The sequence below is a fragment of the Colossoma macropomum genome, unplaced genomic scaffold (assembly GCF_904425465.1).
Source record: "Colossoma macropomum unplaced genomic scaffold, Colossoma_macropomum, whole genome shotgun sequence".
NCBI classification, from domain to species: Eukaryota; Metazoa; Chordata; class Actinopteri; order Characiformes; family Serrasalmidae; genus Colossoma; species Colossoma macropomum.
The window spans coordinates 37884478-37900522 of NW_023494788.1; the positions used below are offsets into that span (position 1 = coordinate 37884478).

The window sequence follows — 16045 nt, forward strand, 5'->3', positions numbered from 1 at the left end:
TGCAAACAGGCTCCACTGAGTGATAACAAAGCACACATTGTTTTTCAGAGGTCCCCAAAATGCTGTGCTGGAAGGAAACCTTGCAGAAAGGCAGTAAAAATGCACCTCCTTACTGTAAAATTTAGAAGAATATCTATTATCATTGTGCAAATTGACAAAGGTCAGTTTTTCACTGATTATTTTCTTCCAGTTAATCAGGACAGACCTAGTTCTTTATCTCTCAGAGTTTCGGTGCAGGTAAACGGCCTCTGACGCTGTGCTGTTACACATTAACCTGAGACAGGTGCGCTAACCCTGCTAACCTCACTAATGTAATCATCGTCCAGCTGCTGGACAGGCGCAGGCTCCAGCGGGCAATAAATGTCACTGCTTTTATTTAAGCCCTTTATTATTGCGCAGAGTGGCATCAGTGGGCCCGCAACACTCAAGGGGGAGGGGCGTGGACAGGCGTAACTGTAACAACGATCGTCGGTCACCGTGGTGCACCGTTGCCATGGCAAACTGGACACAAGCTGAGTCCTCGTCATCACCGTTGGTGCAAAAGTCATCAAGCCCTGTAAGCCGGTAAAGGAAAAAAAACAAAAAACATTTTTCACTTTAATGTAACATGTAAGTTGTACTAAATAAGGAATTATGAAATGCTTTCACAGTGCAATATTGCAATTATAATGCTACATATGAGATGCAGTATATTAATAAAAACAACACTGTGACGTTTGAAGGCCTCACACTGTTATTGGTTAGGCAGCTCATTTGCATACCGCCTCATATGGAAATCTGATATATGGCAATATATGGATTTCACATATTACATATATTAGCACACATGGATTCCCTTAAATCCAAAGCATATTTGTCACATTTGGATTGGCCGTTTTCACATATGGGACATATGTTTTAGCCATACATCAACATATACAAACAAATATATTGAACAATATATGATAGAAAAGTCATATATAAATGCATATAAACATCATTAAAACATAAAGTAAATGGAGGTATACAGGTAATGTGTGTATATATGTGTGTGTACATATATATATATATATATATATATATATATATATATATATATATATATATATATAGATGCATATATCTAGTGTTTGATACTCATATATATACAACCTATACATATTTTTATATTTTTGAGATATATGCCTGACCCTTTACGGTCTAAGTGCAAATATAACCATACATCAGATTTCTGTATGGGGCAAAAGCTAATATCACTATAAGGAGGGTCAAATCACACATCATTCAGCTTTAAAAAAAAAAAAAAGCACTCGGCTGTCTGTTGCCATGGCGCACGGCAAAAACCGGCCGCAATCTGACCCTTTATGAATGCTTTTATGCTTTTATTTGTCACGAGAAGCACCTCTGGGTTCCTGACACGCTCATTCTTTTTTCTTCTATTCCCATCGTTCGGTTTATCTTTCTTTTCCTGTCTTTTGCTGCCGTGCCGCTCTCTTTATAGACGCTAAATCATTCTGCATTGTATTTACTTGTTTGAATAAGTAGGAAGGAACGTCTCGTACGGAAGGAAGAAAGATGTGCACTCATATGGAAGTGGTGCTCTGCGCTTTTTTCAGCCTGTTCTCTGTCTGCTGCATCCGTGGTAGACTGCTGATCACCATGGACCACCATTCATTTTGATGAGAGGTGGGCAGTATGGCAAAAATATAGGATCGCGATACAAAAATTTTTACGATATGCACGATATGTGACAGTATTTATTTTTTTCAGACATCTGATCAGTTGGAAAACAGAAAAAAGAACCAGTAATGCTATATTTAAATAAAATAAAATAAAAAACTGTGAACACAGTGTTTTATATTCAGTTTTTGGCACTAAATCCAGTTAAACGGGACTAATTTTGCTCTCTTTATAATGAAACATGCAGTTGATCTGTGTTCTACAAGTACTGACAATATCCACAATAGGTTCAGAAAATCAGACTGTATTACATTGAAACAAAATATGTCATGAAAATGATATGTTTGTCATACTGCTCAGCCCTAATTTTGAAACCATATTTGGTAGAAGAAGAGAAAACCCACAGACTCTAAGCTAAGCTCCTGGCCTCTTTTGGAAGTGTGCTTTGAGTGGATGAGTTATGTGTTCCTTAACTAAATACATGAACACTGTTGTTCATGGTAACCACATCCTGTAGAAGCAGCAGATAGTGATTAAAAACTACACAATGTTCCTTTATGCTAGTTAAACTGCAGTTCTTTTGTTCATGAGACTGACATGCAGGTTATGGGCCTTTGAGGGGTTTGAAGGGGTTAAAGTGAAAGTTTGCAGGGAAAGGCGAGGGTTGCCGCAGTGACGAATTCCTCGTTCCAGGTTTTTCACCGTGGAGACAAAGACGATGGGGAAAAAAAAATCATACAGCAATTTTAAAGCATGTCAGCGGGGGAGGCTTCAGAATAGTAATTAGCCTGTTAAATCTGTTAACCTCCCTCAGCGCTAACAACACAATGGCCTGACTGAGCCTCCGTGTGTTACGGGAGAAAGAGGGAGAAGATAAAGCGAGGGAGATGAGGAGGATGCGTGATGTAGGAGGAGTGCAGGTGTGAGAAGATAACGTGGAAAAAGCCAAAAATTTAAATGCAGGAAGCAGCGTCCATCGAGTGTGATGCGAAAAAAAAAATAAAATAATCATGGCCAAATGTGCTGCAGAGAAGTTGGTGGAGAAAATGCTCCCATAAAGGTGCACTTTGTAGGTGTGCAGTTACAGACTGCAGCCCATCTGTGGCAAAACATATCAGAGTGTTTAAAGACATTTTCGTGATGCATGATGCAAAACAGTGAACTAAAAACTGCCATGATTTCACACTCTGCTCTAAACACAGTTAAACAGGACAAATTATGCTCTATTTTTGACTAAATATGCAGGTGGTCAGTGTTTATAAAGGACATACCGTATCTATGCCATGCTCAGAAAAGCTTATTTTATGTAAATATATATATATATATATATATATATATATATATATATATATATATATATATATATATATATATATTTAGATAACACAAACACACACACACACACACACACATACATATGTATATATGTATATATATATTTATAACTGTTAAATAGTTTTTGCATGGTAACACTGAAGGACTGAAGGAGAGTGTGCTGTATATGGTTCCATATGGAGCCATCTGAAAATGGTTCTATATAGCACTAAAAGAGTTCTACTGCTTCAAGCTTGACACTGTATAAGTAGCAGAACCTTTTTTGGTGCTACAAAGAACCATATATTGCACATTCTCCATCAATCCCAAGAAATATTTCACCATTCAGAAAACCACTTAAGTTTGTATATGGTTCTTTCTGTGTTTATGATTCTGTAAGAACTATTGTCTTTACTTTAGAACCCTTGATGGACCATCTTTTTTAAGTGTATATGGCAACAAAACAGGTTCCACTACATTTGAAAAAGTCCAATTTTAATTAGTACATTTTTTCCACATGTACAAAAATATTAAAACATATCAACATATTCATTCTTCTGTTCACTGTTACCGACACATTATCATGTACATATGTGAATCAAATCAGTCCAAGATGGCACTTTTCTGTAGTACAGTGTAGAACTCTTAAGAGTGCTAAGAGTGTTCTATGAAACTAATGTGTTCTGCAGCTGTGGGTGAGGAATTGAAGTGTGAACCTGATTCAAGTTTCAGGGGGTTAACGGAGGTTGTTTATGTGTCTGTGTGTGGTTGAGATGTAAATGCGGTCAGTGTTTTGGGCAGGCTTTTCTGTATTGTAATGGAGATAACCCATCGCAGTGCCTGGACACACCTTTAACCCTGCCCGCAGATCAGAGATATCTTCTCTCTCACTGTAAACAAAGATTCTGTGTTTCAGCTTAAAAATGATTTGCAGTCCTGCTAGGATATTAGATTTGCAGTCCTGCTAGGATATTAGGCTTGATTTTGGGTTTACCTCATTCACCTACATTCAAAGCAGTTTTTTTTTTAATCAAGCTTAAGTTTCATAGTACATTCTTAGCAAAAAGGGTTCTCTACAGTAGCGAAAACAACCAAACAGTCCAAGAGTGGCAACCTGGGTGCTATACAGAACCATTTTCTAGGATTCTTTAAAAGACGTCATGGGAAATAACCAAAGAATCATTTCTTGAACGGCTCTCTAGTGCTTCTTTGAGTCGTCAAGGTTCTAGATATAAAAATCTCTTTACTAAAGAACTTTACAGGCATCGCATTGATTTTTTTCAGCAATGAAAATAAAATGTTCTCATCTGAAGTTATCAATGGTTGAATGAAGAATTGAAGCTGGAATGTAGGATCATTCCAGGAAGTTCACTAAGAGTGTTTGAGATGTAAACGTGGTTGGAGCTTTGGGCAGAGTTCTCTCCATTGTAACGGAGATGACCCATCGCAGGGACACACCCTTAACGATGCGAACATTTACACCTCACAGAATCCAAACGAAACCCAAAACAGGTTCCTCTTTCAGCCACCGGTGTGGATCCAGCACGGCCATTTTAATCACAATGCGGCCTCAAACACGCCCTTCCTCGAGCTCGTTCTGAAGCCATCATCATTCGCAGATTTATAGCAGGACAAAGCCCCGGCCATTAAATCAGCATGCAGTGTCCACCTCCCTCGTAACAGCTCCAAACGGGCCTGAAAAACTCAGCCCAGTGATTTACAGCGGCCTTCAAAATCCTCACGAATTTACACCCGACTGCGTAGCCAGTCCAGTTCCATTCTGCTTTTCATAATAGACCAGCCAGTCTGAAAGAACGGCTTAGAGGAACACATGATCGTACAGCGGCGTTTACTGAGCGCTTCTGATGAGTTTAAACGTGTGGAGAAGAAGTTCACCCTCTGTGGAGGTTTTCATTTGATAAAACTTCAACAAAACATTGTTCAGGCTGCTGAAAAAAGCCCTGCATTAAATTTACTATTGAAATGAACATTAAAATGGACGAAATGGCAAAAATATCATATGGTGCTGCAATAATGATCATAATATTTAATGTTATTGGAGGTTAATAAGTTGGAACATGGTGCTACCTTTCATTTAAACACCACCAAATACTGACGATATCCACAACATACTCCGAAAAACTGTCACAATATGATCGTAATATTACATAAGACACATCATTTCCACATGAATAAAATATATTACATCAACAATAACTGTTGTCTCTCAGTTCACAATAACTCTGTTGCTGTATCATATTTTATTCATGTGGCCAAATTCAATGCACTTCCTTCAGTTTGGGCTCAGGGGCACAAACAAACAAACAGAATACAAAAAAAAAAGTAGAAAGGTTAAAAATGTGCAGCTCAACTCTTTAATTTTATGTTTAACGAGGTTCTCAAGCAACTAATGAATGTTCTGTACAGAGCTCAACAAAACAGCTTCAGAAGTTTCTACCAAAGCATGAATAGTTAATAACGTAATGTCTGTTGTTTCACTGTAAGCCCTTCTGGTGATGAACGCTAACAGCAGTGCTGCTGATCAAGATCTGAGATCAACTTTACTGTCATTCCAACCACATACAAGAATGCAGAGGAACAAAACAAGGCTCCTCCAAGGCCTCGGCGTTTACAGAAAACAAAGAACGAGTCAGAAAGTTGTAGATTATACAAAGTGCAGTTAGACAAGACAGTAACAACTACAGTAAACAGTAAACAAACTGGCTCCCAACAGTAAATACAACACGATACAGTAAACATAGCATGAGCAGACAGTGCAGTGTGTGATGAATACATTAACTTTGCAAATTATACTGTAACAGCAGCATAGACTACTAAAAAAGATGATTCTTTGAAGGTCATTAATAAAGACAGTGGTTCTTTGTAGAACCATAAACACTTAAAGAACCACCTGCATGATAAAATGGTTCTTCGCATGGTGGAAATCCTTCTTCAAAATGTATATGGTTCTGTATAACACTAAAAGAGTTCTTCTGTTGTTATGAAGAACCAATTTACCATGCAAAGAACCATTTAATCATGCAGATGGTTCTTTGAGTGTTTACTGTTTTATATAGAAGCAATTTCTTTATTATAGAACCCTTGAAAAACCATCCTTTTTAAGCCTATAGCATAACGCTATGTAGCATAACCAGAGAATCTGCAACATTTTGTTAGTTGTATGTATGTGTGTGTGTGTGTGTGTGTGTGTGTGTGTATATATATATATATATATATATATATATATATATATATATATACACACCCCCATCACCCACTAGCGATGCTAGTCAGCGCAGGCGCCTGTTAGATGACTTAACAGATCTGGCGGTTGGCGCTTTCCTCCGAACGCATTCAGCTGTCCAATGACGTTGCGTGAGCGGCAGTTCAAAAAGAAGCGGTGGTTGGCTTCACAGTTCTTGGAGGATGCCTGTGCTAGCCTTCACCTTCCTAGCGTTGATAGTGTCGTGTTACTGGGGGAGTCCTAACTAGCGGGTGGAACTGGAAATGGCTAAATTGGGGAGAATATTGGGTAAAAACCAAAAAAAATATTTAAAAAAAAGTAGTTTTGGCGCAAACCAAATTTTCAGCTTTGTTAGGTCACATTTTCTGCATATCAAATAAACACAACAGCATTCAGAGATCCCATTATTAACTGAAAAGAGTAGATAAAAAGGTAGAAAATAAAAACAAGAAAAATGTAGGATTCAAGCTCTTCAGTGGTAATAACTGAATGATTATCCTGTTGTTTAAAGGGCTCATGTCTTACATTTTTCTTGCTTATTGTATTTTCCCCTGAGCTCTACTGATAATATTTGTTAATTTTTGGTTTATGAACCAAAAACAACCATAATTGCTGACAGTCTTAAGCTGGCATAGGCTGAATGGGTGGAGCCAAACTACTGTGGGCTGAAGGAGCAGGTGTATATAAGTATACTGACTTTAGTGACATAAAAATGGGCCTTATTCACCAGTATCTTTCTACATTTCCTCTTAAATGTGTTTTTGAGAAAAAGTCTACATCAGATTTGTGATGTGTTCTTAAAGCACAGAACTGTTCACACTTTTGTGCTCTTGAATTTGTGTAGATTCCGTTCTAAGAACAAATCCCAAATAAGAAAACACTGGTGAATGTCAGAGTGTTCATAAGTGGGTTTTAAGAAGAGTGTTTGCTGAATGAGGCCCCGTCAATTCAAAACAGGCTGTTTTTGCAGTTTAGTTTCCATATATGGGCTGTAAAAGCTGACAAGGACATGTTTCCATGTTATGGGCCCTTACAAGGGTTAAAGAAGCTGAAGCTATACGGCGGGTTGGCCTTTAATGCACACGCACACCCGCTCGGCTCGGTCGGCAGAGTGTGGGAAAGGATGTGTACGACATGCTGAAGTCTCGGCGGACTCACACTGACCCTTTAACACACGGAGCACTCGAAGCCCATAGAGAGTCGTGAGAGTTCTGCGGTCCTGTTCATTATAAACAAACACACACAGACTGTTTACCGTTCTGGCGTTCAGCAGAACAAAGAGAATCAGACGCTCGTGAAAAAACACAAAAGATTTAAAGTGAAGCGCACACTGCGCTGCAGCTACTGCGCCGTAACACAGGCCGTTTGTTTTTCTGCAGCCTGAACAGCAGCAGCATTTCCTGCGTGGACTTTGAACCGAAGGACAGTTTCATCGTTTAGAAGGAAACAGATTTAAAATTTAGGCTTTGGTTCCTTGATTTTATCTTTTTTTCACGTAATTTAAAACCTCCAGCTGTCCTTTTCATGGTGTGAAAATTTCAACAGCAGTGGTTTAAAATTAAATGGAATAAAATCTTTTTACATTAACTTACATAGAAAGGTAAGAACATTTTCTCCTCCTGTAAAGCTACACTAAGCTAAAGACAGTTCTTCAAGGGTTCTTTAGTAAAGACAGTGGTCCTATATAGCACCAAGAACACTCAGAGAACCGTTTGAATGCTAAAACTTTTTTGAATGGTTTAATGGTTCTTCAGACTGATGGAGAATATGTTGTATATGGCTCTATGTAGAACCTTTTTGAAAATGGTTCTTCTATTGTATACAAGCTTGACATTGTTACAATAGAAGAACACTTTTTGGTGTTATATAGAAACATTTTTCAAAACGAAAGAATCATTTCACTATGCGAAGAAACATTTAAGCGTGCAAATGGTTCTTTGAGTATTATGGTTCTATAAAGAAACCTTGAAGAACCATCTTTTTTAAAAGTGCATTGTTTTGGAGATAAAAGGTTTTGTGATCCTACACTACTGTGCAAAAGTCTCAAATTTAAGTTTAAAATGGTTTATCTGGGCAGTTTGTGTGTTTTTGCCAGTAAAAACACTGTATAACATTACAATAAATGTAAACATACATACATACAATAATATATAACATAAATTCTTGTTTTCAGAAGATATTTGATATCTTGTGAGCTGGGTATAAAAACAAGGTGTGGTTCTTAACTTCTTGCTGCTTTCCAGCTTTTACATGGATTTGATCAATTTGATCAGCAGCACCTGATTTAATTTAATAATTTTAATAATGATTTAAATTCATTATTGATTATATAAAGCAGTACTGGATAGTAACTACTAATAATACTGAGCTTCCTCGAGGAGAGGGCAGGACATGGCTAAACAACCACATTAACACATTAAATCAGTACTTATAATATTAATGATATTTGTTTTTTATTCTAATATTAGTGTTTTAGAGAATAAAGACTTATTGACCAAATAAATAACTTTTTACATATAATTTTTATAGGTGCCTACAATTTTGTATAATTTTGTGTCTGTTAGGAAACCTGGCTCTCCAAAATGGTGACTTTATGGACGAATTAAAAACGTTTAACTTTTCTGAATCGAACTGGTCAATTCGTGATGAAATGGTGACAGTGTGAAGAGCAGCTGGAGTAAAAAAACAACCCCCCTTTTTATTTGTGCTTTAAAAAACACAGTGTTAAATACTGATCTGATTTATTTTAACCCCAAGTTATTTGACGTTTGCTGGGGACAAATGTATAAATTTTGGGTCAAAGTAATGCAAATTTTGAAAAGCAAATCTCACAATTTAATTTTATTTAAGATTTTTTATTACATCTTCTGTAAAGTTGCTGTTTTGGAGATTGTCTAAAGACGTGTTTAAACAGTTAAAAATATTACAGAAAACATGGATAAGAAAATGTAACAGCTGGTGTTTTCAAACAGTGGAAAAAGCACTAACTTTAAAATTAGACTTCTGAGGTTTTCTTATTTCTGACTGTCGGAAGTTTTTGACCTTTCTAAACTTCTAAAATTCCCCTCTCGTGTGTGATATTGGACTGTTTTTGAGACTCAGTGGTTCTCTTCAGTGAGACATTACTGACCTTTCCCTATGGCTGATTTTCCCCCCTCCTTGTTTGTTTAATGACACGGTCTGTTTGGTTTCCTCCTGTTGACCTATAACCCTACAGTGTGTGAGGTCATTAGGCCACATTTTTCCAAAAGCTCAGTCAGTTTGTCTGCTCTGAGCCGCTGAACATCTACAGTTTCCCAGAGTAGTTCCACAACTTCTCAGTGAGGTTTAAAATAAATAGTTCTCGGCTTGGACATTCGGTTCTAAGACATATTTTTAATTTGTTTAGAACTGCCATGGTCCAGATGATCTTCCACTAAGGATTCCTTAAGTCCAGTCCTAAATCTACCTCACCTGGTCCTGCTCAAAAGCGCCTGAAGACCTTCATGAACTGTATGTGTGGTAGAGGAGGGCTGGAACTAAACTCTCCAAGGTGGGAGCCTCTGATGTAACACATTATTTGGAGGTTCTTGAGACTTTAGAGCTCTTTTACAAACAAAGAGCGGTCTCTTTAAAGGTTGTTTAGGGGAACTAAAGAGGTTCTTCTATGGCTCCGTTCCTTTTCACTTCTGTTTATATTGTTTGTCTGTGTACTTAAAACAAAATTCATTTCTACATGACCTCACTTTAGTCCTTATAATTAAACATACTGTTTTTGCTACTGTGCCTTTATGACTGATATATGTAAATGAGCTCTGTTCTGATTGGCTACCTTGTATCATGCCTCATTCAGAAAGCAGCCGAGGCCGATTCATTCTTTATAACTTCATCCTGAATGGGTGGGGCTTAACTGCTGTAGGCTGAATAGGTAGACATATGGAAATAGAATGGTTTTTGTGACATCACAAAAACAGTGAATTCAAAATAAGCAATTTTTTGCCTTTTTCTTTCCATATATGGACTATATGGACCAGGAAATGAAAAAAGCAGGAGTTTTCAATTGTCCTAGCTGGGGCAACTCCTGAATTCACGTATAGTTGATAATACATCATGGAAAATACTGGCCTTTATGGTGAACTGTATATATATATATATATATATATATATATATATATATATATATATATATATATATATATATATATATATATGTGTGTTTTTTTTCTGTAAGCATTAAACGGTTAATGACATCAACCTTACAAAGAAAAGAATAAGGCAGGTCTGTCTGCTGTCCAAAAGCCAACGTAGATTCCTGCAGGATTAAGAAGGCCGTTGTAAATCACAGGCCGAGCTTTATTCAGAGCTCTGGGCCGCAGTGCTGTGAAATGCCACTGTGAGCTGGCCGCTGTAGAGGTGAGGCATTTTCCACCTCCGCGGCCTCCTGACCACCTCTCGCTGCTTAATTAGGCCAAGGAGACACTGCCAGAGCCGGCAGTGTGGACGCAGGCTGGATTAGGCCGGGGCATTAGGCTGGAGCGGGCCGTGTTTTGGTCCTGCGTGTGATCTGGATCTCGCAGTGCAGTGTGTTTCAGACTCATTAGCGTATTGTTCTGGAACACCGTTCTCCAGCAGCGATCAGTGCCTTTTCCCTTTATTTTTCTTTACACCAATTACTGCACTCATCGGTGCGCTTTCTGAACACTCGACCTCCAAAGAATGTGTTATTACTATTATTGGCCATCAGAAAACTCCAGTATTCATGGACAGTACACCATTGTGAACAAGTTCAGGCCAAAAAGCAGAGAAAAACAAGGCTAGCATGCCAGCAGAACAGTGTTTCATTTTTTAAAGCTGGAAGATCAAAAACAATTCTATTTTGGTTCATTAGGTTAAGATTAGGGTTAGAATTAGGACATTTCTTATTACATATAGATATGTGCATAAATATAATGCATATGGGGTATCTTATTATGTATAGATACTTACATACATTGTCGGGACAAAACCTTGTGTCTCAATTTTTGTTGTTTTTCAGTTTTTGACATAATTGGAAAATGCATGTTGTCCTTTACATTGTGTGCAAATTTCATGATGAATGGACCCAAAGAAATGACCCAAAATGACTTGGAAAAAAGTCTGGTTCCATTGACTTACATTAAAAGTAATGAAGGTTTTTTCCTTCCTTTCCTGTAAAGTTCTCATTTTGAAGGTTTAGTTCTGACAACAGCAATATGTATAATAAGTATGGGACTTATTATTAAATATAGATACATATATATGTAATACAGATGATACATATGAGACTTTTTACATATAGATACTGATATGTATAGTACATATTATTGTTATTACAGCATATATGTACAATACATGGGATTTACTCCATACACGTACTGAAGTGTATATGTGATACATAGGGAACACAATATTATCATATATAAATACTTACGTGTATTATGCATACATTATGCATGGGACATATGCATGATCTCATATTCAAAAAAGGTATTAAAACAAACGTGTTTTGTGTGTGTGTGTGTGTTCTCTTCCTGCATATACTGCCCTTAAATTAAACTTTTTAGATGCAAATCACCTTTGACTCTCTCACACATTCACTCATTCACTCACTCCAGGGGGTGTCCCCCACCCCCAAAATTAGAGCACCCACCCTTCCACTAACAATTAACACTGTGACATCAAAGTGACCTGTCGTAAAGTGCCATTTGCTGCCATTTGCTCCACAAATCAATTTCTCTCTCTCTTTCTTTTCCTTATTACCTCCCCATAGCTTTCATCCTGTCGTCGCTGTTTTGTTTCTCTTTTTCTTCTTGCGTTTTTTGGAAGACTGTAGAGTAACAGGATGACAGGGTTGAGCTGAATGAGCTGGTTTGGGGAAAAATGGGAAAAAAAAACATCGTGAGAAAGTGGTAGATTAACCTCAGTGACTTCCTTCCAGTCTCTGGCTCTGGGAATAAGTTCACTCCAAAATAAATTACAGCCAGTGGGAAAAAAAGGAAGAAAATGACCAGACTTGGGAATTGGGATCAAAGTGTTAGCTAAAATAGCAAGCAGTAATTAATATAATGCGCAGAACAGGTAGGAAATCAAAGCATTTCCTGTGTGCAGTATGTGTGATGGTAGAAAAGCCGTTCATTAGTCTGATGTGGCTTAGATCACAGCTATAGGAAACTACATTTGATGTTGGCAACAAATATGACGCTTTCTTTCAAGGGACACATCAAGCGGAGGGAAATTAGTAAAAATATTCAGTCTAGTGGACAAGCTAATGGAGCTCTGAGCTGAACCCTCTGTGTACATCTCCTCTTTCTCTCTTTCTCTCTCTGTCTTTTTCATTGCCACCCAGCACAGGTACCTGAAGCTATTACAGGCTGGCGCTAGCTTTATGGATTGGACATGGCGTGAACTTTGTGAAATGAAGGTCGAGCACAAGTAATTGTTTGTGACACGTTCGGGGCCTCACAAGTGGAGAGGTTTACAGTACAAGAAGGAAAGATCAATCAGAAATCCTGGGGAATTAACATTGTGAAATCCTGTGGCTGCCCCTCCTTAAAAGCTTCCTTGGCAGGTTCAGGGCTCTAGAGAACTGTATCTGAGGAAAAAGGAGGCGTTGTCTAATTCCGACTGTTTGTGTTGTTTGTTTCCACAGAAGCAGCCTAAGAATGTGCCGGGGTGTGGATGCGATGGGGTCAGTGGTTTTGGGGTGGATCGCACTCCTCTGCTTTTGCGGCGTCTCCTTCGCTTCCATCACCTACCATCTACGCGAGGAGCAGCCGCCCAACACTTTGGTTGGAAGTCTTGCCTCTGATCAGGGCTTGCCTGACACTGGCCACCTTTACAAGCTCGAGGTGGGCGCCCCATACTTGCGGGTGGACGGCAAGACGGGGGACATATACACCACAGAAGTTCCAATAGACAGGGAGACGCTGAAGGATTGCCGGAACTTGTTTGAGGGGGATCCCTGCTACCTGGAGTTCGAAGTATCCATCACGGATCTGATGAAAGGCTCTGGGCCGCGGCTTATCGAAGGCCGCATTGAAATCCAAGACGAGAATGATAACACACCGCAGTTCCCCTCACCCATCCTGGAACTGGCCATTCCAGAGAATACCTACGTCGGGGCGCACTACTCCATTCCTGTGGCCACGGACAAAGACGCAGGAAGCAACGGGATTGCGGATTACAAGCTGAGCGCAGGCTCAGATGCGGCAAACCTGTTCAGCCTGCAGGTGGCGGATAATTCGGACGAAAAGGTGCCACAGCTAATTGTGCTGGGAAACCTGGACCGTGAACAGCGGGACACCTACGACCTCAGCATAAAGGTGATAGATGGCGGAACGCCGCCGCGCTACAGCAGCGCCCTCCTCAGGATCACCATCACTGACACCAATGACAACGTGCCCAAATTTGAACGCTCACACTACGAGGGAGAACTGGCTGAGAACTCGCCTGTGGGTCAGTCCGTTCTACAGGTATGTTCACCCGTTCCAGCTCAACAGGTGCTTTCTTATGACGCCACAAAGGTGTTTTTGATTGAAATAGGACCTACCATACATGCTAATGATGTTAGCATCAGCTACCCAGCTTTAGCAAACTCTTTACATCATTATAATGAAACAGCAGTCAGCACATTGGCGTTCTTTGTTCCATTCTGGTATACTGAAATAGTGCTTGGTGACTTTAATCAGTAAAGAATTTGCTAAATTGTGTTTCTGATCTTTTCTCAGTGACATTAGCTTCACATGTATGTGTTAGCAAAGATAGAGGAACTATCCAACTGAAGACACGAACAGCTTGAGCTCAAACATTACTAATCATCGCCCTCTAAAGACGTTATTGCACCCACTGGAACTTTTGTTGTTTTTGTAAGACCCCTGAAATGTCTCAACTGATGCACTTTCTGCTTTCTTTCATTATTTATATTTAAACCTTAGGCAGGGATGAAATCGCTTCTTTTCAACATTGCATCATCCCCCTCCACCCCCGTAAGATTACACCCCTGGAATTGTTACATTTAGAGAGATGCTTTGCAGTGTGGCAACGTACCCTGAAAAATAATTCACCTGTCTTATGGTGAAGGAGAATAGTACAAACCTCTTGCATTATTCTGATCACTTTGATAAAAGCCAGCATTTTAGCGTGCAGTGACGTCATCTACACTTTTTTCTTACCTGGGAAGTGACGGCTCAGGTGTGCTCACTGTGATTCCCCCTTGTCAGGAAGTGCATGTTAAATCTGTCAGCAGGTGTGTGTTAGAGTGTGGCTCTGTGAGAATGAGTGTCACAGGAGTTTGACAGCTGATGTGTGCTTCCCTCCTGGATTTCAGTCTCAGTCTGTGCACAGCTTTCGCCTACAGAAACAGGCAAGGCCAATCATATTTACCCTGGCAATCGATCCACTCCTCGCGATTCCTTTAAACACTCACTTTACCAAACAGAAGTGAGGTATTGACCGGCGGGGAGCGTTGCATGTTCAATTGCTGTGGAAATGCGGCCATTGCTAAGATTAGGCCCAGCCGCAAGAGCTGGATGCTTTCCAAGAGCAATGCGAGGCAAGTGTCCACGCATAAAATTGTTTTAAAGACCGTTAATCTCTCAGTCAACAATTAATCCATGCAACCAAGTTGTTTTCAAAGAGCATGTCAAGAGATTCCCCCCCCACCAACACCCCCACCCCCCAAACCTTATAATCGCTCTTTGGAGCTGTAGCGTATAAGCAGTGTTGGTATTAAAATGCTTAATTTTATAATTTCAGTGCGCGAGACATGTTGATGGAGTATTTCAGTTTGCTGAGAGAAATGCTCTTCAAACACACATTAGATGAAATGAATTCCCAGCTTGTTTGGCTGGGATGAAACAGAGTGACTCATATAGAGCAATAATAACTTAAGCCTCATGAATAATCTTATGACTGCCTCAGATTAAGGCTGTGCTCTCTAATGCATGGACTGAAGCCACACTGGTTTTACATCCACAGCTAGAGAGAGTGAGAGAGAGATTCAACAGTAACAGCACTAACTGTTGACATAAATGACCATTACAACATATGTATCATGGTGTCAGCTCCACGTACTTTAATGATTATGAACTTGTTGAATAGATCATGCTGGAGAATGGAAATCCTCTCAAAGAATGAATGACCTTCAATTAAATACAGCAAACCCACATTTGATTGAATATTCAACTGAACGGTGATCCTTGCAAACAGTTGTCACTGACTTTTTACAAATTCAAAAGCCATTTGTGCTATTTTATAAATGAACAGCTTCTTAAAACTAAGTAGGCTCATTAAGGAGGGGTGGCTGTCCTCTTTATTCTCTTTTGGGCCACGCTCATTTGCTTAGCGATGCTAATGGTGGTAAGGAACACAAACTACTATTTAGGAGCCAAAGCGGTGCGACTAAAAGGTACTTGACATCAGTTTTATGGAAAGCTCTGCTGATTTATTAATTAGCCTAATGCACTTTTAGGATAAGCTGTGATGTCCTTTACTGAGAGTGTAAGGTATAATTTTGGCAGAGAGTACAAACTGTGGGGCCAGACTTGTTCAGTGCCCCCATCCTCGTCCCGTTGTAATGGCCTTTACTGAGCAAGTGCTTTTTAATAATGTGAAGAACTGAGCTTTCTGCCTCATTTACTCGTACGTCATTGATATGAGTGACACCACTGTTATTTGGCAGTCAGGTGCCTCCAGTAAGTATGGTAAATGAAAGGCACAGTCGTTTTGAAAGCTGTTTTATAAATAGAATATGATAGACCGCACTCCATCCTTTGAAATCCACTGGATAGGTCAATTGTTGTATGTAATAGGGGTTATGCCTATTGCAGTGTA

At 39.3% G+C, this 16045-nt stretch overlaps 1 protein-coding gene across 2 annotated transcripts in view; it reads left to right on the plus strand.

The window, feature by feature from the left end:
• Nucleotides 1–16045, plus strand: part of pcdh1b (protocadherin 1b) — a 237217-nt gene that overhangs the window by 4239 nt on the left and 216933 nt on the right. For both annotated transcript variants that reach the window (XM_036569300.1, XM_036569299.1), the window contains exon 2: nt 12864–13686. In XM_036569300.1, coding sequence (XP_036425193.1) covers nt 12877–13686 — 810 coding nt within the window. In that variant the 5' untranslated portion in view covers nt 12864–12876. The remainder of the gene's footprint in view (nt 1–12863; nt 13687–16045) is intronic.